General features: G+C 43.8%; 1 protein-coding gene across 3 annotated transcripts; it reads right to left on the bottom strand.

The window, feature by feature from the left end:
- Positions 1-83: 83 nt before the first annotated feature.
- pibf1 (progesterone immunomodulatory binding factor 1) lies at positions 84-27,097 on the bottom strand. 3 transcript variants are annotated; one of them, XM_064309848.1, is made up of 18 exons: positions 26,478-27,097; positions 25,787-26,057; positions 25,118-25,218; positions 24,574-24,772; positions 24,062-24,181; positions 23,510-23,643; positions 22,965-23,073; positions 22,425-22,606; positions 21,343-21,468; positions 20,751-20,849; positions 13,014-13,179; positions 12,110-12,260; positions 11,621-11,711; positions 10,880-10,982; positions 8,391-8,521; positions 7,565-7,649; positions 1,014-1,187; positions 84-398 (listed from the first exon to the last, which is right to left on the bottom strand). In XM_064309848.1, exons 2-18 carry the CDS (start codon positions 26,036-26,038, stop codon positions 345-347), a joined length of 2,277 nt encoding a protein of 758 aa, XP_064165918.1. In that variant the 5' UTR covers positions 26,039-26,057; positions 26,478-27,097; the 3' UTR covers positions 84-344. The 3 variants fall into 3 exon arrangements, with proteins under 3 accessions (XP_064165918.1, XP_064165920.1, XP_064165919.1); XM_064309850.1 differs by having other exon boundaries at positions 11,621-11,708; XM_064309849.1 differs by having other exon boundaries at positions 26,726-27,097.
- Positions 27,098-27,152: the final 55 nt, after the last annotated feature.

Below are 27,152 nucleotides of genomic sequence, written 5' to 3'. Positions count from 1 at the left end.
TGCAATGCTGAAAGCGATCAGATCTGAGGCTAAGGAGCAGGTGTTGAGAACTGAACAGTTAAAACGTTTAAAAATAAAGGAAGTGGATTTCCTGTTAGTTTTATTTTTTACACATACAAAATGCATTTCTTGAAAACATTTTACACACCTCAATCTGACCACAAAATTTGGGTAAAAATATACAAAATGTATTTAAAATGATACATGCTATACATCAGCTGTATAAAATAAATACAAAAAATGTTTTGGTACAATCCTCAGAAGAATGGCAACTACTCTACATTTCACACAAATCATATTACAAAATCACAGCACACATTACTAACACTGCTGCTCACTAAATGTCATTTGGTCCTTTGTTTTAGTTTCTTATACCACTCCGGGACTTCTTTATTAGTCTGGAAAAAGAAAGAGACAACGATTTTCATGAAACAACAATGAAAATAAGGGAAGACCAGCAAAGTATGTACAGTTTATTTTCCCAGATACCCTAACAATGTGCAAGGCCCACTGTGCCACACTAAGAGTGCAGCTTAAAACATAATTGGACAACTGCTGTGGCTTCTCTCGCTACTGTTGACGTCAGTCTGGAAAGCCTACGTTAGAGCTCCTGAATGCTGTCCAGTTTCAGCTGTCGAACCTGGAACACAGCTACTGCCCGCATTCATATCTGATTCAACCCAACAGTCTTTCAGCTTTCTCAGGCTTTTTTTATTCCCCCCCCCCTCCCCCTTCCACTTGACTTTTGTGTTTATTTTGTGTGCTTTGTTCAGACAAGTAGAAAGCAGAGGGAGTAACAGATTGAGAACGGACCAGAGAGAAAGTGTCATGGCGGGCACTGAATTTGGGATTGGTATAGACTGGAGGACTGGGATTGGTATAGACTGGAGGAATCGCCTCGTATACGGACTGCGCCACGTGCCTGGTCACACTCAGTGTTCATCAAACGGAACATCTTTACTTAATGTGTAAAAGTAGATTTTTTAAGCGCATAAGACGGATAATTCACTCACAAACACGGTGGGTTTGGGTTTGGGCCCGTGCTCCTCGTCCTCGGTCCCGAGGCCGGTCCCTCTGGGCGCGTAAACCGCAGTTCCGCTCGCGGCCTCCGGGCGGGGGGGAGGGGCGGCCCCTCCGTTCTGCCCCGAGTGCATGCTTATGAGGACTTGTTTCATAACAGACAGTTCCTGAAAAGCACAGACAATGGGTGGCCACTGGAGGTAATGCAGTGCAGTACAGACAGACAGAATGGGCTTGATAAGCTGCCCGTCCCTGCTGCAGCTCAGACTACCTTTACTTATCTACATTCCTACCTGCCGGTCTTTCTCTTTATTGGCATCTTATCTCAAACGACTATTGTTTCTGTTCCTTCACAATTCAAGCTTGATGTACACCATTGATGGGTCATGGCCACATTCTGGCTTCTAGCTGTACACACAACTCAACCCCTATCATTTAATCTTGCCATTCTGGCTTCTAGCTGTACAAACAACTCAACCCCGATCATCTAATCTTGCCATTCTGGCTTCTAGCTGTACAAACAACTCAACCCCGATCATCTAATCTTTCCATTCTGGCTTCTAGCTGTACAAACAACTCAACCCCGATCATCTAATCTTGCCATTCTGGCTTCTAGCTGTATAAATAACTCAACCCCAATCATCTAATATCGCCATTCTGGCTTCTAGCTGTATAAATAACTCAACCCCAATCATCTAATCTCGCCATATTGGCTTTTAGCTGTACACATAACTCAACCTCGATCATTTAATCTTGCCACACTGGCTAGCTGTACACAGTAAAATGTCCGCTGTTAATTCCACTCTAACAGAGTACACATGAGTCCAATGGGGACCATATATACTCTGTAAGAGTTTCTTTTTATACAGTATTTTACTGTGCACCAGGTTTAACCTGAAAAGCGTTTCAGGTTAGCTCACTTGCCCTCCGTAGAGAGCCCTCCCTGGCTCTCTACGCATTAGCGCATTGCCCAAAAGTAGCCGCCTACACGGGCCTGTACACTTCATGGCTCCACGTAAACTTCAACACGTCGATGTCTTTCAGTTCAGCTCACGTCTAAAATCAACAGCTCACTTTGAACATTCATCCTTTCAGTAAATCACAAGCATTGAAAGACGGAGTAGCCTTTTTAAAAAAGTGTGGGAGTCACGGTCAACTGGTGGACATACCCTCTCCCAGAGTTCAGCACCTGTTATTAGTCATAAGTGTTTCAGTTTGTAATCACAGTCCTGTGTGCTGGCCTACATAACTGCAAATAACAATCTGTCTTCATCTTAATATACACCAAAGAAGGACTCAAGTTTTTAAAAGGCAACTATATTCACTTCTTACAGAACAACCTTGGCTTCCACACGTGCCATGAGTTTTGAGAAAGTACTATTAAACATTGCGTATTTAACAAGGAAAACTAGGTAAAGGCCCCTAGCAAGACAGCAGGGAGAAAAAAAAACCAGATTTTGCCGTTTTTTTGTAACGCATTCCTCAGAAACCGCGCTTTCCGAAGCGCGTGGGCATCTTCCGTGTACATGCAGTCTCCGCTTCAGCGGTCAGAGTCTGGGCTCCGGGTCATTTAATATTTCTATTTATCACCCACGGCCATATGCGCTGGCATGTAAAAAAGCTCAACTGCAGAGCAGCTGTCTGCGCGGACCGCATACTTTATCCCAGCATGCCGCTGGAAGTTGTGAAGTCGGCAAAGACGATGCCAGAGGGAAGCGTCGAGAGAATGCCGAGATGAAAATAGCTCGCTATATTATAACCGGGTTATCTACGCTTCCATTCATATAAAGAGTTCTGCGGTTTTTTAACGTTAACAACTTGTGTGTGGCAACCCAGCGTAGTTTTAAAGAACTTGGGCAGTTAAAAAAAAGTTTTATATTCATTATATTACTGTACAAGCCGACACAATATGATTTAGTTGGAATGCTTCTTCACAAATGTATGGCACAGGTAGGAATTGTAAGGATAAATGGTGAGTTTAAAATAATGCGACTGAGAGACGTCCTACTGCCGAATTCATATTAATCTTTTTCGCGAAGATCAGCAGTTGGTCGGTGCCTTCAAATAGCGGATCTAGTAGTTGCCGTTTAACAAGGGTAACACATTTCAAGGGTAGAATCGGATCGGCTCGACTCAGTAGAGTAACATTAGAAACTTAAGCTGTTCTCCCCTAGGACATGTCAATTTCCAAATTATAAATATAATGAATTTATCATTTGGAACCATTATTAATTAACAATTACAAATTTTCGGTTTTTATATATTTCTGGTTCACAGGTTAGATCTATAGATGTGGCAAATGGCTGTATTTTTCTGTTTATAGAGCACACAAAAGCCCCACAGAACAAAAAAGTCAGAGTTGGCTTTCTGAGCTGTGCCACGATCTAGACCATCTTGCACCCACTGAATCGTGATCCTGATCCAGTGTTTATGCTTTTCTCCACTCATCCCTCACTTCCTTACACCTTTTCATTCGATTCCAGGTTGGCTGCTGATAAAGACAAATTCTTGCTCCCATTATTATTATTATTACTATTATACATACATTCATACGTAGCACATGGAAAACAGTTTAAACTGCACATCTTTCATCTGCTCCCTAATGAACCCTGAACCGGTATATAATCATATATATGAGACAATAATCATTTCTATGAGTATACAAGAGCAAACTTGCACAATCTGTATGATGTGCTCTAAAGCTTGAACATTACACCAGGAGATCCCAACCCTGGAGCACACCTGTGTGTGCTGGGTTTCATTCTAACCTTAATAGCAATTCCTGAATTAGGAAGAGCTATTAATTGTTTTTCATTAGAAGTGTTAATGCCTAATGAGAGATGGTTTACTCTCTTAATGCCATATTATATCAGAAACAGGTATAGAATAAACATAACATACTAACTTCATTCAGTTAGATCAGTTCTCAGACAACTTGTGCTTTAATTTTCTATAACGTGCTGTGGCAAATGGCTCCTCCTAAAATGGGGGTTACATTTTGTATTTCTTAACCTGATGCACTGCCACTGCCTTACACCCCAGCCATGGCACAAAGAAATCATCCATGGGGAAAAAGAGAAAATAAAAAACCCTTTAATCTCATTAGCCAGAAACCTCATCTTGACGTGCAGGATGGAATCTTGTGTACTGTTATCGCTGGAGCCAGACAACGCAACCATGGAAACACCCCGACCTGAAGAACCTGTTTCTCCTGTGGAGAACACATTTCCTTTGGAGTTTATATGGAAAATGCTACGGTCTTATATATATATATATATAATGGTCTTAAATGCAGGGCCTTATAACGTGGCCCATTCTTTCGCTCGGTGTCGTGGGCGCCAGCTCAGACGTATCGCGGCATCGTTTGAGCAAACACTCTTATTTAATTCCGGCCTTTGTGTGTTTACAAAGCGACTTCAGATCAGCCGCTTTTCTGTAGTGGCACTCTCTCTCTCTCTCTCTCTCTCTCCCTCCCTCTCTATTTTACTCTCCCTTTCACATACATGTAAGCCCATGACAGACCTTTAGAAATCGCCGTACTGTACGTCAGAAAGAGGGATTAATGCGCGTTGCATAATTCCCCATGCCTGTCGAAACGGGGGAAAGGCGAGTGTGCACACGTGTGTTTGAAGAGCGGGCGAAACGTGACGTCCGGACAAAGCGGACGGCTCACCACCCACGGCTACGCGCGGGCTGCTGTTGGGAAATCGCTCTTTGTGCAGCTCAAAAAATGTTGAGAAAGTTTTAGGACGTTCATGCACAAATTAATTGTACCTCCCACGGCCAGTGACACTTCTGAGCGCTCCGCGGGTCACGCCTAGGAGAGCCCTTTGTTTCGGTAAAGCTTCTCCATTTGACAAAGCAAATACCTGTCAGCCCACACTGCTGAGTCAAAGAAAATAAATAAATAAACCAGTCACCGATGCTCTTACACTACACTGACAGACTCCAAACCCTTTCCCATTAATTCAAGAATTTGGTAAAAGTACAGAAAAATCATGGCCAAATTACCCTTACATAAAAAATCATTTCCAATTCTTTGGGCTATACGTTTTGGAAGGGTGCTCACTAGCTGTGCACAGCAACGAGCAGTATGAACTGGAGATGTGACCGAGGCTTCACTTTCACAGGAGCACGTTACAGGGGCATTCGGTCGTTTGTGGTCTAAAGCTAGAAAATACATTTCAAGCAACTCATAAGCAGCATTTATGTAGGCCTATTTAGAGGCTCTTAACATAACATAAGGAGAACAGGCCATTCCAATGTCTGGCCCAACTGAAAACGTGCACTAAAACGGAAATAATGTTTTAAAAAAAAATTTTTTTTTTTAAAAACCCAGAAAGTAAACTATCTCTAATAGCATAATGGGAGCCTTTTGATAAAACTAGGAATATAATACTCTGCCAACTGGAATGACTTCTCAGAAAGATGGATCACACCATCTTTACTTTGGGTTTTTTTCTGCAGGGGTTTTTTCCTGCACTCTTCCCCATTCAACTGTTTCCTTGCACTCTTCCCCATTCAACTATAACCCATATAACAATTAGACATTATAAAGTGATCCAAGACCCGCCCTTGCTGAACCTAAAACAGTTGTCAGTAGTACATTTAATACAAATCAAAGATGTTTAATCTCGTCAGGGAAGAATCCGAAATCATGACTACCAAGACAAACTGTAATTAATTCACGTGTGCATTTTAAGTACTAGCACAGTCACTGTGCATTTGTTAAAGCAATTATCTTTAATACGATACCGCACCGTGAACACGCCTGTTCATGTCCAGGCGAGTACAGTACAGGTTGTCTTAAAAAAAAAAACTTTTATTTGCCAATAAAATGTGTCTGAAGGTTGTTTCAAATACATTAAATTTAGCTTAACGGTTGCGCATAACTTGAAAAACTTGAGTGGCAAGTTAGATCTGAGGGCAGTGTCAGAAAGGGACAGTTCACACAGTCAAATCTCACCAATTTCCGGTCTTTCCACCCCTTCAGGCTATTCATGCAGTGACCAACTTCTTTTTAAAATTTTAATGCTGAATTGGATGGGTCACGCAAACACATGCTAGGCTGTATTATGTATGTCAGCTCCAGATGAACTGTACAGATTAATGTCTTTGCTGCTTATACACAGTGGGGGAAATGGCAGATGTTAGCAGTCTTTGGTGGGAATTCATACAGTGGAGAAGAAAAAAAAACTCACACTGATACCATATTGTATTAATTAAACTAAAAAATCCTGAAATACAAAAAAGAAAATTAAATTATCATACTCCTTAAACACTGTATGTAGCTTTCATTTTCTTCTTCTCTGACTGAATAAAGTACAAAATCTTACAATCAAATCGGAAAGAGCAACTCCCAAAAAACTATGCAGCTACTGTAATGTGCATGTGTGTGCGTGTAATTAAAGTTGAAGTTGTCTTACAATTTAAAAATAAATAATATTTAACTATTTACTTTTGCATAAATTTGTGTTGGCTAGCTGGAAAACTGTATGGCGGTGGGGGGGGGGTGTTATGTGGTAATGAAACCACAATGTACTAATTATGCGAAAGCAAGAGGCTATTATGCCATTTCCGATAGCTACACACAAAACTGAAAATAAAGCTACTTGACGCAACCGTTAATTTAAAGGGAATTTGGAAAGAGTTCTGATTGGCCAGTGCACGGTCACACCTTTACCACGTCTCCAAATCCTCACCAGCTGAAGTGACACCTTACTCTGTTACTGGGCCGGAGAAAGTGCTGCTATTGACGGCAAAAATCAAGAGCAGGATTAATAATGAGATGTCAAACGGAGGCTTTAAAAGACATTGTCACTCGCTGACAAGTGAAGTGGCTAGCCGACACATGAAACATTTCAGCAAGGTTAATTGCCAATTACGTCACCCTACTACTAGTTTTCCTTGTTTCCAATAAAGAAACGGTGCATTAAAAATTCCCCAGGGACATGATAAGCCTGCACTACCTCCACCTGCCTAAATCCAGGTGGACTAATTGGTTGTGTTTTTTATTGTCAGGCTTTGCTTTTTGTAATCGCCTTGAAGATGTGCAAACGACAAAGCAAGGTGTCCTCGATAATGACACCAAAAAGCTGCTCACTTTGAAAAGTACATTTTATGATTTGAAGAATGCAGTTGTGTGACATCATCTGTTGTTTCTGTTGTGGGGAAAAACGGCCACTAACCTTTATGGATAACAAGCAAAAGTGAAATAAATACTGAATGTACCCAGAATAACATCATGGATCATGGGGGTGGGGTGGAGGGGTTGAACGGGGATTAAAAAACTCAAGTGCCTGCCCTGCTATATGAGGAAAGTGTGCATGGTTGGACATTGCCAAAAAAAAAAAAAGTATGTGCCTGTTTTCGAACGGCCAGTGTCATGGAATGTGGTCGTCACGTCCAAAAAGATGCCTTCTTCAGAGCTCAGCTTCTTTTTCAAATATTAAGCGATGGGCCATGAAGACAATCACATGCATAATCTGTGGTGACGGCTGAGATGTTCGCAGGGCTGGGTAGTGGAGCGATGTGTGAGAATTACCTCCCTGTGATTGAGCAGTCGCTCCAGATCGGCGGCCATGTTGTTCTTCACCTGCTGCAGGGCCGTGTTCTCTCGCTTCAGACTCCTGCCAAAAACAAAACCAAGGGCTGCGAGCTTCACTTCCGCTCTATCTGCCCCACCTGCGGGGGGCGACTGGGTATTTGACCGCGAGTGAGGCAAACGGAAATTTTCTGGCTCTAAAGGACGCGACACCGTCGCTCTTCGCGGTGTTATTGCCGCATGTAAATGAAGTTCGTTTAACAGAAACAGACTCTCTGGCTGACTGAGCACGGCACACAGCTGCTTTGCCAGTCGCCAGCACAGCCTTCCCAGATGCACCCATCGGCAGTTCTGAATAAATCCTAGTTCTTGTCCTGTCATGAACTGTCCCAGTGGCCCGATCCCAAGACTTTTTAAAGAGGTGATTTAAGTTTATTTTTCTGAGAAACTGGTTTGTACCCCGAGGATGACTTCACAAGCAGGCTGCAAGAGGAAACTTGTGCATACATTTTGCATACTTGGGTCCAAGTATGGGAACACAGTTGCTGAGCGATTATTTATGGAATCTTAGCACAAGTGTAAGTGTATGTGTGTGTGTGTGTGTGTGTGTGTGTGTGTGTGTGTATGTGTGTGTGTATGCCACTGTATTCCCGCTGGCTGGTGTGAAGTGCACCAGGAACACCAAATTAAAGTTTTCTAGGGTCTACGTTTTCTCAGGTTTTTCTCCTGTGCATCAGCGATGTGGGGGTCCGGCCTTCTCTAGACTGGCACACAGTTCTCTCGGGTAGTTAGATTAACACACAGCGGTGTGAGCGCAGCGCGGTACCTGACGTCCTCCTCCAGCTGGCCGACCTGCTTTCTCAGGGCCGCGATCTGGCCGTCCCTCTGCTGCACCGTGTCTATGAGGTAGCTGTACGGCTGCTGAGCTTGCTGCAGGAGCTGATTGGCCGCTTCCAGCTGAAAAATAAAACCCAACAACGTGCCATTGGCTGAAAATGTACTGTTCAGAATCCTGCTGCAAGCATAAATGACTGGGCCAAACACAGCAGCACGTCAGGTGACAGAGCCATCACTGGGCGGCAGTGTAGTATAAAGGGCAAGGAGCTGGTCTCATAACCCAAAGGTCACAGGTTTGATTCCTGGGTAGGACACTGCTACTGCTATTGCTTCAATATATCTCCAGGTGTATAAATGGACACTGTGCAAAAGGTTGTGTAAGTCGCTCTGGATAAGAGCGTCTGCTAAATGCCTGTAATGTAATGCAATGCAACGCAATGCAATTTACCACCACAGCACCACGGGGCTTCACACGCAGCATGCGCGTGTTCAGCTGCACTGGAAGAGCGTGCGCATTTTTCGGGTTCTTTTCCCACATGCCATGAGCCATTTCCACCACTGCAAGCGCACGAGATCCAGCAGCGATCGAGACCCAGAGGCTGCCTCTCACAGATGCATTCTGGGAAGGAGCTCAGTGGTGGTAACCCACACAAACCCTCCCTACCTCTAGGAGGACCAAGCCGTCCATGTCCATCCAGTAGCCTGGCAGGTCTTAATGAGTTTATGCTACAGCTCAGTGAGGGCTCACACCAGTCATTTCTCAGACTGTCCTGGCGATTTGTGAACTATGCCACCAAGCGTCCAATTTCATACGGGCACCTGTTGGTATCCAGAGGAGGCATACGAGAGATGACCCAATTAGGCGTCTCAGAGAATTGTGGGCAGGTCAAGCTGAAGAGCTACAGGTCAGGCTACTATTACTATTACTTTTCTGGCTGGCCTTCCTGCTTGTGCTGTCATACCATGGAGGCCAGCCAGGAAAGAGCTGCTGTAGTCTTTGCAAGAGAGCATCGGGGCCTGGATACAGATTTGAGTTCAACAAGTAGTCAGTAATAATGAGCAATTGGTGAACTAGCTGAATATTTTAATTAAGGACCACTCCAGGTCCCTGCAAACATCAAGCTGCACCACGTGTGTCTGTAAACCAAGCAGCACACCTATACAACCGACCATTTAATCTGCCCCACCATCACACACAGCCACAGAACCAGTTTTTGCATTCTTAAGAAATCTACAGAGAATCAGTCATTATGTACAGTTATCCCACGCATGACCTGCACCTTTCCCTCCGCTTTGCAGCTACCGTTTCTCATGCAAATCAGTGAAGACACGAACCAAAGGAAGAGAATGTTTTCATTTACTTCATCTTTTTTTTTTTTTTTTAAACAACCGAAACCCCCCCCCCACGCCACGCCCGGTTTGTTGAGTGTTATTAAGCAGAGATCACTCCTGGCCTGGGTGGGTGTGTGCACAGCGGACCACACAAATGCTACGAGAACACAGCAGTGTTGCAGTGCATCTGAAGCAGGGCTTGTTCATTTGTCATTTCCAGACACTTTTCAGGAAAACAAATCTAGCCCCTGCACAAAGCATCGCGATCGCTGGCTCGGGCGATGTTCAGACCCAAACACGCTCAGAGCATCGCGATCACTGGCTCGGGTGATGTTCAGATCCAAACTCACTCAAAGCATCGCGATCGCTGGCTCGGGCGACGCTCAGACCCAAACACCACCTGGGTGGGGCTCTCCGATCCAGCGGGTTGTGCGGGAGACTGGCGTAGCTGGTTGACGTGACAGCCGTCACACAGAGAGGTCTGCCGGAAAGGAAAACATGAGCTCCTCCCGCTTTCACCGCGAGCCGAGCCGTCAATCAAACCCAAGGGCCGAGGGGCCCGCCCGCTCTGGGAGGGACCCGCCCTTCGGGTCACCAGCAGTGTTTATACGGACTTCCGATTGGTCAAGAGGACTTCCCTTTCGCGTTCTGCCGCCCTCACGCGGCGGCGTACACATACATCGACATGTGAGCCGTGTGAAGCGTTCCACAGCTGTGCCGGCGGGCTCCTCGAACACGCCTGTGCGTCGTGAGCAATCGCAACTGAAAGACAGACGGTTTCATTTGAGGCTTCTATGGGTGTTTTAAGCCCTTTAAACTCGTAATTACGGCTTCCATCCCTCCCCAGCACGCCACTTTAGCCTCGTGGTGTGCAAAGTAACGATTAATCATACGAAAAGAAAAAGAGGCTTGCCATGCGGTGCCCCCCCCCCTATGTAATCACCAAATGACATCATCAGTACCTGTGATGGTAATAACAGGGGTGATCATAGAGTATTATTGAAAAACAGGTCCTAACTCTCCGCTCATTTGGCTACGGGCTTATCTGAGGGATATGAGAGTACTGTACCTGCACAGGGTGCGTGTGCAGACCTGCTCAGCTTTATCCTCTTATGACACATAACATCCTCTAGTGGGGAGAGATACCTCTTCAGAGATCTGTCCCACGTGAGCCGTCTGTCTCTCCAGGTCTCTCCTCAGCAGGGTGTTCTGCTTCTCCAGCTGCAGTAGCCTCCGAGCAAGGTGAACGCTGCGCACACAAACACAACATAAACACAACGCTGCGCACAGAAACACAACACAAACACAACAATACTGCGCACACAAACACAACACTGTGCACACAAACACAACATAAACACAATGCTGCGCACACAAACACAAAATAACACAATGCTGCGCACACAAGCACAACATAAACACAATGCTGCACACACAAACACAACACAAACACAATGCTGTGCACACAAACACAACATAAACACAATGCTGCGCACAGAAACACAACACAAACACAATGCTGTGCACACAAGCACAACATAAACACAACAACCTCACAACACACATACCAATGATGCCACACAAACACAACATAAACATGCACAAACACAACATAACACCAAACTGCGCACACAACACAACATAACACACAACACTGCGCACAACACAACAAAACTGCACAAACACAACATAACAACACTGTGCACACAAACACAACATAAACACAACAACGCTGCACGCATAAACACAACATAAACATGACACTGCGCACATTAACACAACAATGCTAGGCACACAAACACAACAACACTGCACGTAAACACTACAACACCGTGCACATAAGTTGTGTTTCTGCGGGCCCAGGGATGCGAAGCGATCACATCCTACCTTTGCTTTAAACGTCTTTTGGCCGTGGTGGGAACGTTGGCCCCGTAGCCGTATGAGAAAAGAACTCTCTCTGCCTCATCTTCATTCTCTACTGTAAACAAAAGCGTTCAAACACACAAAAGTTCAATTTTAGAGAGGACAACAAAAAAGAGTGAGCAGCCGTGACTGCTGACAAGACTTAACTGAATAAATGGATTTTATTGAATAAACAGCACAGTAGTGCGTGACACTGAGGAAACATGGTCCCTGTACAACTGCACGTTACTGTATGTGGGGAGTACAGTTACATTAACGTTACAGGAAGTGGCCCATGGGGGGCCAACCGACCTCCTCCCCCTTCCAAAAAAAAGAGCTCTTAACCCACACACACACACACACAAACCCCTGTCAAGACTGCGCTGGCTTCCATGGGAACCGTTGGGGTTGTGAATGAAAACACGATAGCATCACGCGAGTGACTAACAGGTTTCCATTACACCGGCGACCTACGCTCCGCCGCCTGCATGGTGACATCATCGAGCTCCTGCTCCAGCCGCTCGTAGGTCTCCAGGCGGGCCCGCAGCTCCGCGTTCTGCGCTTGCAGCTCAGTGACGCGCTTCTCCGATGACGTCTGAAGGCCGTAAAACTCCTTCGTCAGGACCTGTCAGTGAAAACGACAGAGACTTCAAAAAAAACGCACTTACCATTTCCATTGTGTTTTTTTTTTTCCACCAATATCCACGACACTCCTGAGCAATTACTGCCTGCAGTGTAATGCATATTGACGCAGTCGTCCTAATCATCCCATCCTTACTACGAATACACCAGACATGAAGGACTGCAACACTTTTATGTCAATTCTGTCTTTTGTTGACATTCTTCAGGTTTCATAAGCAGAATGACCCTAAGGCTTTCCTTTCACACAAGTATATTTCGTTTAAAATTCAAAGAAAAGACTGCAGTTTGTTTTGTTGCACAGTCAGGTATGTTTTGCTACACACTGTTGAAGGGAGAGGTTCCCTCTGTGGGGATCTTTTACTGGGTTCATCAAAACACCTCAGTTTATATGTGGCAGGGATTTACAGCGGAGATGAATGGGAAAATATGAACACTAAGATCTCCCACATCTCCGCTTAAAGAAACATAAGCCTGGATCTGCCCAAAGACACCTGCTATTACACAATTACTGAAGAAGGAGATTTAGATTAAGGGTTGAAAACGCACACACACACACACAAGCACGCATGCATGCTCGCATGCATGCTCGCGCACACACACACACACACACCACTCTTTCAAAGTGAAAATAAAACACCAGGGACAGAATGACAGCAGTCTGATCGTTGCCTTTTATGTTTGTCATTTTTGGTTTTGACTTCACAGGAAATCTGTTTCCAAAATAAGCCACTCTTGCCTCCAGTTTTCTCTGCTGCTTCTCACACTCTGTCTGGCACTGGCTGAGGTTCTTGGACGTTTCCTCCAGCACCATCTGAGCGCGCTCCACTTCAAAGGACTTCAGTTTCACTTGATTGAGCAACTCTGCCACCCGGCTGTCTGTCCCGAGCTGAAGCTGTCTGAACCTGGAAAGACGAGACACCCCACAGGCTGCTACAGCGTATCGGAGCCTGCTAATCGCACCTAAAATTAGCCCAGCTTCTTTCTTACAACATTTATTTATCAAAAAACTGTGAAATGAGATCATCTTACGTATCGCTACCAGAACAAATACAATTTCTTAAAACATAAAATATAAATAAATCAATAAATATATCAATAATAAAATTTAAAAAATGGAAACATGAGCTAAATCAGGGTAGGGCTAATCAAAGGCAATTTAAACCTGTTCCCACGCACATTTCTTCTATAAGATATGAAATATACTGCATATATACAGAAATCGTTAAAAACTGGAAAATGCTTCTGTAACAGAGGCTTGGAAAAACTTGGCAATTAAACAGGACAAGCTTCATTAATTTGTTTTCATCAATCTCTTGATTCTTCCAAAAAATATTCCAAAAAAGATTATTAGGACCAGACCAGTTCTCTAATTAGGGGTTGACAAACGATGTTTTCATAACACTTTAGGTTTTCAGGGGTGTGGGGAAAAATTGCATGAAAATGTGACAAAATAGTTTTTTTTTTTTTTTTTTTGGCAAATCCAAGGACTGCCATCGGTGTGTACCAAGACTGAGCGCATCTGCGTGTTTCTGCACACTGACTTCATGCTATAGCAGATTTACTTAGTCAGCCCAAGTAATCCTAAAATCGCTATAATCCAAAAATCACCATTGTTCACAATTAAAAGCCTTAAATTAAATCTAATATTTTTAACTCCAGGATAACCAAACCACTTGGATATTCTCTTGACTAGTTGGAGACATTAGAATTAAAATTTAAAGCTGTGTTTTCTGTGCTATAAATCACTGACTCCCGATCAAACTTTGAACCCAAACTAGCTGAACCTCAGCTTGTGCGGTTTACCCCCTGTGATGGCTATGAACGGGATACTCCATTAATTCTCCGAATACTTCTCGGGCAATTTTAACCAGCGATGATCAAATCCTAAATTCTAACCTCGACTTTAGACGTGACAACATCAAACGTGTATTTTTTTTTCCCCCCGTTGTTTTCCCAAAATAGAGCCGAGAGAGAGCAATTCCTCAAATCTCTGAATATCTCGGCTGCAGGCGAGCATCTGTCACTTTTGGCTCGTGGTCGCTGCCTCGTGCGAATGCGAGCGATCTCTGTCCCCGGCAGAAAAACTCCGAGCACGCTCAACAACTGGAGCGCGGGTCTTGGAGAATGCGTGGCATGCGGCTCCAGCAACACGGCACCACTCCGCTCTGACATGGGCAAATAAGGCATTCAGAACGGAGATGGAGCAATTTAATACCGCCGCCATGTACTGGGATCCTCTTTATTACTGCCCAGTCTCTTCTGTCATTTCATATTATAAGAAGGAAATGTCACTTTCTTCCAGCCAATTTTAAATGAAATTATTCAAATGAAGCATTTTTCCACCACTTGAAAACAAGACTAAGCTCAAAGTGATGACACTGAAGAGGTCAATATGGAAATATATATATATATATATATATATATATATATATATATATATATATATATATAGATAGATAGATAGAGTTTAACTTTCTTTAAACCATAGTTCTACCTTTATTTAAAGCAACTCCTGTTTGTTTCAGCCATTTTATATTCACCTTTCTCGGTCTTAAAACATTTGAACCTTTAGGGACTTGGCGCAATCAAAAACAAACATACAGACAAACAGGTTGTTAGCACACACCACTACACAGAGAGCATAGAGGTAAAGAGCTGAATTAATTACAGATTACTGTACATGACGATTCATGTTGAGAAACCGCACACACATCCACCAACCAACCAGTGATCTGAGTGCACGGGCTCACCAGCTAACCAGGCCGGCAACATTCCATTTATAATGAGTACCTCTTAATTGAAGCTGCCGCCTTAATTAAACACGCACAAACAATTCACACAGGAGACAAACACGAGGACAGTGGCCTGCAAACTACTGCAACATGGACAATGAAGATTTAATAACTGTGCACAAGCTACATTCTCTATTTCTTGCTCATTATTTTTTTTTTTTGGTTCTTATTGCAGCTGTACACACATTACATACGTAACTGTTGGCAGCAATTTGCATTCAAATGCACAATAGTTTGAAATGACTTTGATCTAGTTTAATGTCATAGTGATTCACAGGATAGAAGGTTAGCTCCATCACATCAGTATACTAAAGATATGCATACACACACACACACACAAATACACACACATCCCCACAGACACACACACACACCAGCAGTAAATGAATCTGCTTTGTAGTCTTTCATGCAGAAGCAGAATAGGACATTGCAGAGCTGTAACTTTGCCGAATTGTTTATTTATGGGGGTGTCAACAGAAAGGGTTCGTCACTCCAGAAGAAAGGCAACATCAGGCCCTGATTGAGCTGACCATATGAGGGACCTCCTCATGGAAAACACACCAGCAGAGGCCCTGCTTTCAGCCCAGATTCACACTTTAATTCTCCTTCCCACGTTTGTACCATTCACACGGAAATATGGTGACCGCACACTGAAGACCTTTCACTGCGTAGCAGGTTGGGCTGTACTGGTGACCGCACACTGAAGACCTTTCACTGCGTAGCAGGTTGGGCTGTACTGGTGACCGCACACTGAAGACCTTTCACTGCGTAGCAGGTTGGGCTGTACTGGTGACCGCACACTGAAGACCTTTCACTGCGTAGCAGGTTGGGCTGTACTGGTGACCGCACACTGAAGACCTTTCACTGCGTAGCAGGTTGGGCTGTACTGGTGACCGCACACTGAAGACCTTTCACTGCGTAGCAGGTTGGGCTGTACTGGTGACCGCACACTGAAGACCTTTCACTGCGTAGCAGGTTGGGCTGTACTGGTGACCGCACACTGAAGACCTTTCACTGCGTAGCAGGTTGGGCTGTACTGGTGACCGCACACTGAAGACCTTTCACTGCGTAGCAGGTTGGGCTGTACTGGTGACCGCACACTGAAGACCTTTCACTGCGTAGCAGGTTGGGCTGTACTGGTGACCGCACACTGAAGACCTTTCACTGCGTAGCAGGTTGGGCTGTACTGGTGACCGCACACTGAAGACCTTTCACTGCGTAGCAGGTTGGGCTGTACTGGTGACCGCACACTGAAGACCTTTCACTGCGTAGCAGGTTGGGCTGTACTGGTGACCGCACACTGAAGACCTTTCACTGCGTAGCAGGTTTCGGCTGTACTGGTGACCGCACACTGAAGACCTTTCACTGCGTAGCAGGTTGGGCTGTACTGGTGACCGCACACTGAAGACCTTTCACTGCGTAGCAGGTTGGGCTGTACTGGTGACCATAAGGAGGAGCACCAGGGGTAATGAACCACACAATAACATAATGATGCCAACAGCTGTATTCTTTTATCTTGCAGAACCACAGGCAAAAGCAGGCAGCCACATGCAGAATAACACGGACACTATTAAAACAATATGAGGCAAAAAAAACAAACAAACAAAAAAATTCTGTTATGTCTAAGCTAAGCAAAATGTGAGAAATTTGTTTAGCTGTGGCAAAAGTGTGATGGTTTACACATTCCATCTACAAGTAACCTCCACAGCAGACACAGAAGGAGCGATACACTGGAGGCAACAGCGGGGAGGCCTGGAGGAAGCAGCTGCTGGCGGTGTGTGCTCGAATTCTGGCCACTAGCTCATTAGCTTAAGAGGGCAGCAAACAGCGCACAGATCTGTATGACTCTGACTGTATGACTGACTGTATGACTCTACGACGGACTGTGTGACTCCAATGGTACAACTGACTGTATAACTGACTGTATGACTTTATGCCTAACTGTATGACTGACTGTATAACTGACTGTATGACTTTATGCCTAACTGTATGACTGACTGTATAACTGACTGTATGACTCCAACGGTACGACTGACCATATGACTGACTGTACAGAATTTCACTGCACAGAACCAATTCAATTATGCTGCGTAATAAAAAATGACATTTGCAAAAGTAAAAAATTGATGTCATAAGCAGTATGTTGGAGCTGCATATGCAGGAAGCTGCAAGTCTCCACACGTGAATCAAAGCCCTTTCATTGTTCCACCCTAAAGTAAATAAGCAGGCAAGTCAAAGGGCATGCCCATCTATGGATGTACGTATGCACAAATGATTGTATTCATAAATCAGATCATAAAGGCGACCAGTGGATTATGATGATTAGACACAGGGGAATTTCAGCTATTTTGTTTCTTAAAGCAAGTAAACTGTGATACAGCTCATATTTGTTTTATTCCTCTTTAAAAACAGCGTATGTCAAAGCTGTAACAGACATGAGCCGCTGCTAAGCTTCAGATCTGTAAACGGTTTCTAAGTAACGTGTTAGAGCTTCTTAAGGCTGTTTAACCGAACTCCACAGAAAAGTGGCTCTACCGTTTCAAAATACAAAAGCTCTGGTGAGAATTCGCATGTGACTTGGGAAGAGATGGAACTGAATGTCACTGGCATTAACTCAAGGCTCAATTACACAGCCCTTAAAACTCATATTTCAAGTTTGATAGCAGCAAGCATTTGAACTCGCCCTGGGAAATCTAGCGAACAAAGTTGCGTGTCAAGCTTCCCTTAAAAGAAGACAGACGCTCAAAATAATTATGTGCATTCCTATTAATGATATGATTCACCTACTCACGTTTTAATACGGAAATGGAAAGCTATCGTCCTGAAGATGATCGGCAGTACAGCCGTATGTCCTAGTTTTAATAAAGCTCATTTTAAAACACTAACATTTCTAGATTTCGTACAGAACATCTCAGCAGTATAGATGTCAGTAGTGATAGGTTTTTGTTGTAGCACTGGGCCAGGGGCACTAGGCCTATAACCAGGGTGGGAAATCAACACCAGCCACCCGCCAAATGCTGATAGATTTGATCTGAGGCTGGGCAGTTCGGCTGCTCTACCTGCCACTTTGGTAGGTAGCCACCCTTCATTTGGAGGTCCTGTTCTATGCTAAATATGTAGCCGTGCAGTTGGTGAAATGGTGAAATTAGCTGGTGAATCTTGGGACAAAAAGTTAGTTTCCTGTCCTGCCTACAACTGTCAGCGCTGTGCATTGATTGTAATGACCAAAATAGTACACCTTCAAAAGACATTACTATGTATACCTTCTTACATATCGTGATCTATGACCGCCTACAGAACAATTCATTTCTTCAAAATGACACATAATTTCATCAATATGAAACCACCCAAAATGCTTTCACACCCATAAAGTGATATTGCATCCAGTGTAGTTTTCCTCAATATGCTGCAAGTTACTCAACAAAATCCGGTTTTACTTGTACTCTCACGTTCTGATGACAGAAAAATGAGTAAAATAATTTTCACCAACTGACGCCAGGAAATTCTTTGTACTTGACGAACTCCCTTGGTATAATCACACGTAGAATACCACTTAGAAATATGATACCCTCTGACGAGTGATAAATTTGAAACGAAACATAGTATTAAAAAATTCTTTCTATGCGAGAGACTTTTCATGGAGGTCACACAGCATTGTAGCACTAAACGTATAATGGTTTTGTCAGTAAACTACACCCAGATAATCCTAAAAAGCAGGACAGCAGCTACAATGACCCAGTGGGCCCTACAATAATCCAGTGGGCCCTATAATAATCCAGTGGGCCCTATAATAATCCTGTGAGCCCTACAATAATCCAGTGGGCCCTACAATAATCCTGTGGGCCCTACAATAATCCTGTGGGCCCTACAATAATCCAGTGGGCCCTACAATAATCCTGTGGGCCCTACAATGATCCTGTGAGCCCTACAATAATCCTGTGGGCCCTATAATAATCCTGTGGGCCCTACAATAATCCAGTGGGCCCTATAATAATCCTGTGGGCCCTACAATGATCCTGTGAGCCCTACAATAATCAAGTGGGCCCTACAATAATCCAGTGGGCCCTACAATGATCCAGTGGGCACGGTAGAATGGAACAGCACAGGATGTGTTTAGCATCAGTGGGACCAACTTTCAGCAGTGGGTGACAAATGCAGTTATAGCCCAAATTCTTTAGGACTTTTCTCCCAATTTGGAATAATGCGGAATAAAAAAAACCTTCATGTCTGAATGCAAGGACAACAAATATGTTTAAATGCTGTCTACTGACTTTTATGTTGCATTAGCCTACAATGTATTTGGTAACAGTGCATAAGATTTTTTCCAACTGACCTAAATGTTTATCAAATGCCTGAATAAACGTTGCATGAGAAATGTGCCTTGTAAACATCTCACGGATGACCGTCTTTCAGGTGTTAGTGAGAACTTGCAAACCATGACGGCACTCGTATTGTTATAGCCACAAAAGAAGACACATTTTCTTGAAGGCATCATGAACAGCAGCAGAAGCTGCCGGCCTGTAGGTCTGTCATGCATCAGGTCGCACAAGCTTGCGCTTCAGCTGCCAGCCAAAACCTTCTGTTAACCGCACAAACCCTTTTCTTTAAAAAAGAAAAATCAACGGCAGACTGTACAAGTTTGTGCCTTTCATGGTATCTGCATCTGCCAAAAACGTGATGCACTGAGATTTAAAACAAATATTTCACAATACACTTTCATATCACATTATATTAAGATACACAAATATATATCCATACGTAAATGCTTACAGTATGAAGTCCGCGCAACTGTTAAAGCCTAGCAACATGCCCATTTAAAATAAAAGGACCACTCTTACCATGTTCAAATGAGACTTCATGTTTATAAACGGATCATATAAATTACATAAATTAAATTTGATTTATTTAATAATCTCAAAACTTGCAAATATGTTCATAAATTATTACCCATGTTCACAAAGAAGTCTGATCATATGATCCTATGCATTAGCAAGTGCATACATATTAAATCGATATGTTTATACACATAGCTGTTTGAACATGTGACAGGTGCTAGCAGTGTGAAACCATCTCACACGCAGGAAAAGCAGCACGTATCAGATCAAGGATACTCAATTCTACCATTAAAGAGCACCATCATGAGGCCGCTATATGCATGCACAGTCTATCTGTCCTGCTACAGTGTATACCTGCAGGGCTGCCTCTGACATTGAGCAAGATTTTATTCGCCGCCCCCCCCCCCCCCTTCCATGGCTATTAGCCCCGGACCCCTTAGCATTACAGAATGGGGGGGATGGTGGTTGTAGTTGTCTTTGCGGACTGGGGGGGGGGTTGTTTAAATTAAGAAAAATAAAAACGTGCACACACAGCCTACCCAATGACACGGCCCCTGGAAGCGCTTTCCCCATCACCCCCCTCCCCCCCTCCCTTATTGGTGAGCCTGCATATATGGATAATGAAAGAATTCAATTTCAACTCAACTTCCTCAGCAATACTTAGTGAAGACAGTGGGGTTATCAGCTATTATTTTTATTACTTTTTTAATCTTTCCTACGTGTCTTAGGATGCATGTAAAACTTCACCTCACCTGCAGCTTGCTACCTGTGTCAGGCACTACAGGCGCTCCTTCAGTGGACGTGAAAGTGCAGTGAATGCACAGTGAGAAACGCGAGCAGACTCACTGATCCAGGAGCTGGCTGTATTTTTCAGTGGCTTCCCTCTCGGCTGTGACGGCTCTGTCTTTCTCCACCAAAGCGTTGTCTTTCGCTTCTCGCAGGTTCCTAGTCGCATTCACACAGGAAAGACAAATCAAATCAGCACAGTAATTAAAGTTATAAGCTATAAGTTTCAGCTGTTTAATGTCATACTTTAACTTTCCTATTCATTTCTCTGTTGAGTGAATATACTTAGTTGATGCCACACACTGCTCTGAGAAATGTGCACGCTTTCGATGAAGTGTGCCCCTAGTGGACATGTACCACAACTGCTCATTGAATTTGAATAGATTCAGCTCATTAAATTACATACAATGTTGACCCAGTTTTGCACTAACCTTGTTCAGTAAGCTATACATTAATTTGTAAAAGAATAAATCCTTTTCTGTAACTTTTTTAAATGCTAAAGAGTCTTAATTTTTTTTAATGAGATAGTAGGTCAAACTATTTGTAACTTTAGGCCCATAGATTAATTTAACCTTCAGGACTTGGATATGTGGGTAAGGAGTCTTATTATACACTGTAATGTAATGTGCATCGATCTAACAAGTATTCATACCTGTTTTCACGCTCGTACATCTCTTTCGACGTTCTCTGAAGACTCTCAATCTCGTGTCCCGTTTTCAGCCGAATTTGTTCCAGCTCATCGCGGAGCTTGTTTTCATATTCCGTTTTGTAATGGTCTCTGTTAAAAAAAGAAAGCGTACTGTCTGTACAATTCATGCCTTTATACAGGCCAATATGTAATTATGTTACTGTGAATGATAGTTATCGATCTGTTTACAGTAATTACAAAATATGAAATGTATTCATTGTGTGGGCAGCCCATCGAGCGGCGGCCGAGATAAACGGCCAGTCCCAGCTGGGGCTGGGCTCTAAATGCGGTGCTTTGCAGACCCATTGAGAGTGCTCTTTTTACATTACAGTTACAGCCATCACGCTTTCAGCAATTAGGACACCACTGATTTAGCCCGTCATCCTATACAACTAAAACAATTAAATAAGTAACATCTTCCAAAAATAAGCAATCACCATACATCACATTACAGAAAATGAAAGCAATTGTATCTGACAGATTAAAAGTCCTGACGTGCATGCATAGCTAGAGAAAGTATCTTACCAAGAACCATTAACAGCTGGTTACAACTCAGAGGTTGCTAATACGGTTGGAATGAAAACCAATAAATAGGGAGGGTTCCTAGAACAGAGTCTTAAAATTCATAAGAGATGAGATAAGATGCACTGTAATGAACCCTGTGGGGTAACCTGTCATCTGCATTTAACCCACCCTGGCTGCTTAGGAGCAGTGGGCAGCCACAGTGCAGCGCCCGGGGACCAACTCCAGTTCTGAGGCCAGAGTGGCAGCAGCGTACCTAACCTGACATGCGTGTCTTTTGGAGTGGGAGCAAACTGGCATTCCTGAAGGAAACCCACACGAACACGGGGAGAACACGCAAACTCCCCACAGAGAGGATCTGGCCAGTCAGAACCTGTTCTTGTGAGGCCACAGGGCTAACCGCCACACCACCGCTCATTCTCTGAATCACAGCAGCAGTGTCCCCAGGGACTGAGGCCTTAGGCCTCTCCCTGCTCATGAGGCATTGTGTCCCCCCCTCCACACCGCCGCCACCACCGCCATACCGTGACGCAACGTATTTCTCGTAGGCCTCCTCCCTGGCCCTCTTGGTGTCCTCCAGTTGAACCTGCAACCTCTCCAGTCGGTCCTCCTCGTGGGCACAGCGCACACTGAGCTCCATGTTCTGCCGGTTCAGATACTCCTTATCCTTCTGCAGCAGAGTGACAGACTGCTGCAGGGTGGCCACCTGAGGGGGGGGCAGGGGGGTGGAGAGAGAGAGAAAGAGGGGGGGAGAGACAGTGTGAGAGAGAAAGAGGGAGAGAGTGAGAGAGAGAGAGGGGAAAAGAGAGAGGGACAGAGACAGAGAGAGAGAGTGAGACAGAGTGAGAGAGAGAAAAACTGTTGTTTATGCTGTAACCTCTGTGAGGACACACATGGCACAGGTGTCCTGGCCCAACAGTGGTTGGTTACTGGCTCATTATATGCTCTAACACTGTGTACAAATGTACAAAAGAAGGTAAGTATGTGCCGTTAGGTTTGCCGTAAGTACACTGTAATGCGGGCGTAGAGCATTAGCGTAGACAGTCCATCACTTCTAAGTTCACCTCTTTGCTCAGGTCATTTCTCTCCTTGGTTTGAGCGCTGTGCGCTACATCCAGGACTTCCAGCCTCCTCCTCAGGTCACTCAGCTCTGCCTCAAAGGCATCGCGTTCCCTTCAGCAAGGAGGAGAACACATAATTAAAACCACCTCAATCCCACCTGACTCACAGACCACTGTGACATTGGCAAACGGGTGCATAACATGCACAAAGCAATAAATAAATAAATCAAATTACAGAGCAAACAATTAAAAAATGACAAAAACAAAAAATTTTCTTGGTTTATTTTTGAATACTTCTTTTATTTATTAATATTTTATCAACCCCAAACTCGGCAGCACATTCTCGGCTTGTCCGTCCGCAGTAGCCTGGTCTGACCAGGAGTGGGTGCTAGAGAGTGATGTTACTCCAGTCCCATGTCCACTCTCAGGCCTCCCTCACACAACCAGGTCCACAGAAAAGCCCGTTTTCTGCTGTCTGTGACAGAAGGCTGCCCAAGGCTTCGGCCTACAGGGCCGTCCTGTCGTGCCACGGGGAACACCGGTCTCACCGTTTCACTTTGCCGTAGTTCTCCCTCTTGTAGTCCCCCTCCTGGATGAGCTGCTTCGTGTCTGCCAGCTCAAGAGTGAGGCGCTGACTCCTGATCTCCAGCTCAGAGCGCATTCTTCTTTCCTCCTCATAGCTCTAGAAAGAAGCAGAACCAAAATGAGCAAAAACAGACACAGAAGCTGTGAAAGCTCTCCAACTGCACTCAAACGGTCGCTGAATAATATAACAAAACAAATGATAGCAGCTATTCAGTCACAAACTCTTGATTGAAAATTATTATTTTACTTACTAGTACCATGGCGCACTTTCCAATTAAACTCATTCAGTGTTTGTTAGTTTCATTAAAAGTGTGGTCTTAAGTTGTATAATGTTACACATTTAAAAATACTGTTTTGTGGGTATACTCTGTGTTTCCGTGTGTGTGTGTATGTGTGTGTGAGTATATGTGCGTACGTGTGTGTGTGTGTGTGAGTGCATGTGCTTGTTTGTGTGTGTTTGTATATTTGAGTGACAGTGGGAAATGGGAATATGTCAGACACTGTTTCATCCATACCTCCATCAGTGACTTTATCTGGCTCCTGTGGCTGTCCAGGTCTTCTGACAGAGAGTTCTTTTTCTCCTGAAGCTCCTTCACCTGCGTTCTCAGGGGAGTCACCACCTCATAGAACCGCACCTGAATCCCACAGGGAAACCAATGAAAAACCCAGGGTAACTTACACAAACTCTCCCCGGTGCTGAGTTTTAGTGCCGGATCCTTACCTGGATTTAGCTCAGTCCATTCTTGCAATTTACTGCTTGTCTATTCTTATTGCAAATTGCTGCTTCTACATATTTTTTGTAACTTAACCAGCTTTTTACCTGCCAAGGGACTACAGATTAAATTTAGCTGTCAAGCTAATTCTGGGGCAGTTGCTAACTGTCCATTGTCCCTTTTCAAATAAACAAATAAATTTTTAAATACAAATAAATAAATAGTGTCCCCCTTTCCATGAGCCCGGTGCCGTGGCCCGTCCCCCTATCCGTGCTGATAGAGCAGTATAAGCGAAGCTGTGATGGAACACTCACAGACACGTATTCTGGGATTGAGAGCCTTTCCTCTGGAAGGTCCTTGAGCTCGCAGTACTTCCCCTCGCTCAGCTCTAGGTCCCTGAGGCTGCGTCTTACGTCTCCCGCTTTCTCACTCAGCTGCCTGTTGGTCTCTTCCAGCTGCTTCTGACGCAGCAAAATGCCATCCATTTCCTGTTTCCTGAAAGCCTGCTGCTTCCTGTTCGACAAAGACAAATCTGTTAAAAGATTTCAATTAAACTGAACTCATCAATTAAGCTGAATTAAACTGAATTCATCAACTGATCAAAATATTTTCCAGGACATTTAGGCCATTTTCACATTACCCATGAGTAGAACACTCACAAAAAATCAGAAGTATTGTCGGGTTTGTAAAAAAGGAATGTCCGGTTTTGGATGATTTATTAAAAACCTACCAGTGTCCAAGTTGAGCCATTTGGTACATAGCTGCCACATTAAGGGAAAGGATAGGTTTCGTGTTGCTTTTTGCACCAGACCATGAGAACATGGCTGAAGTGAAAACAAGCCGTGAGCTCACACTCACCTGCTCTCTTCCTGCTGCAGCTTGAGTTGGCTGTCGAGCCGTAACGCCAGGAGCTGTTTCTGATGAAGGGCATCATTGAGCCTCTCCTCCAGTTCTTCAATCTGTGTTAGACAAGGACATGTCATGATCACCACCCTTCTGCTCGTAGCGTTGTCAGTGGCGTTCAGAGACATGTGCTGGTGCAAGGTGGTGAACCGTAGTTCTGAAAAATTATTACATATCGCATGCAATGCACAGAATGATGCATGAAGTTGCTCAATATACAGTATATACAGATACTGGACAAAAATGGGAATGTCAAGTCAAATTAATATGATGCTGGACCATCAAATGGTCGATATAGCCTGTTTACACCATGGAGCCTAGCACCATCTGGAACTACACAGTAGGATTAATCTGTCACAGCGAATGGTCCAAAATATCCTTAATAATGCTTTATCTTGAGAAACCATAGAATATGGACAGTTCATTGTCATACACTTCAATCAACTGGGTATCTACTCCTTAGACAAAGACACCACCTGCATTTTTTTTATTTTTTACAAAAACGTATTATCTGTATACTTAGTTTGGTCATTCTGAAACGTAGCTAGTTTATTTTTAATGTAAGAGCAGCAACATTAAGACATCTGTATCTTTCTGTGAGAATGTAGCTACAAAACTCCTTACCTTGGTCAGATTGTCCACCTTGAGGTTGTCAATGATGAGATTTTTCTGCGACAGCTCAATTTTCAACAACTGGAGATTGTGGAGCAACTCCTTTCTCTCAATTAACTGTCTTGTGATTTTCTGCGCCCCATCTCTCTCGTCTGAAGAGGAAATGTCCTCGGTGGGAACTGTGGTTTCTAAACTGAAGTCTTCGGACTCCAGAGAGCTGGAAACGTTCGCTTTGGCATCTTTGTCATGCTTTTTAGGAGGCATGTTTGCGGAGCCTTGATGTCTGTTTAAAGAGACGGGAAGGGTGAAAAACCGATCACTGTTAACATAAATAGTGTGCTAGCTAAGCTCGTTAAGTTCTAAACAAGTAAATGTAATGTTGCAATAATCAGACAATTTGCAAGCCATATCCACAACTTGGAATCAGGTCGCTAGCTAACATTAGCCAGCTTGCTATAATAACACCCTCTACATGACTGGCTATAACTAGCCACTTCATTGAAAATCTTTCCAAATTAACAATGGAACTGCTTTACTGGTCAGTCGTGTTTAAATACAACGATTATCATTAATGTTTCAACACAGAATTCAATTAATACAAATGACAATGTTGACAGATCTTGACACTTACAACTTAGCCAACTAACATTAGCTACGTAGACTAACTGTTAAACAAGGCTAAGAGAAAGTTCGTTATGCTTACCAGTTTGATGAAGGGAAAAGTTAGCCTACATCAACACATTTGCCTAGCTGAGTCGTTCAAATTTAAAAATGACTTGTTTCGGAAATGATAATCGCAGAAACATGACTGGCTAGCGAATGAGCCATAGCTAGACTAGCACGGTTTGTTGTCATCTTTTTTCAATGGTCCCGCTCCTGTCTTCAGGAAACCGCCAGCAGTGACCTAAACAAACGGGCAAACTCAACGGGCGGTTTGAGACGGTAACTTACTGCAATAGACTCCCGTTCGTTTTGGGACTAATCCGCACAAAACCTGCGCAGATCCACCGAGCTGTATATTAAATGAATATACCGAAATTGCTTATTCTGTTGTAGACTAAGCCGGTTTTTAATATTTAGGTATTCTTAGTGGATTTGCGCAGATACGACGCATGCGACCAATGCAGTGGTCGTTTCTGTGCACATTTGGGCATAAGTCTAGGAATAACCAACTAACCGGCCTTTGGACACTGCCGTATAATTTTGTCTAACATATCAATGTGAGGGATGAAATAATGTTTAAAAATTAAAATATTCGTCAGCAAATATCTACAATCGCAAAGCAGCGTGCACCGATTTAGCACAGACTCCGGGGGCGCTAATAAAAAACACACCAACCTTTCTTTTTTTTGCATTTCTCTAGTGCCTTATGTTAAAG

The sequence above is a fragment of the Anguilla rostrata genome, chromosome 15, assembly GCF_018555375.3.
Source record: "Anguilla rostrata isolate EN2019 chromosome 15, ASM1855537v3, whole genome shotgun sequence".
NCBI classification, from domain to species: Eukaryota; Metazoa; Chordata; class Actinopteri; order Anguilliformes; family Anguillidae; genus Anguilla; species Anguilla rostrata.
Note: the sequence above shows the minus strand (reverse complement) of the source record. Positions and strands in the feature narration are given on the sequence as shown.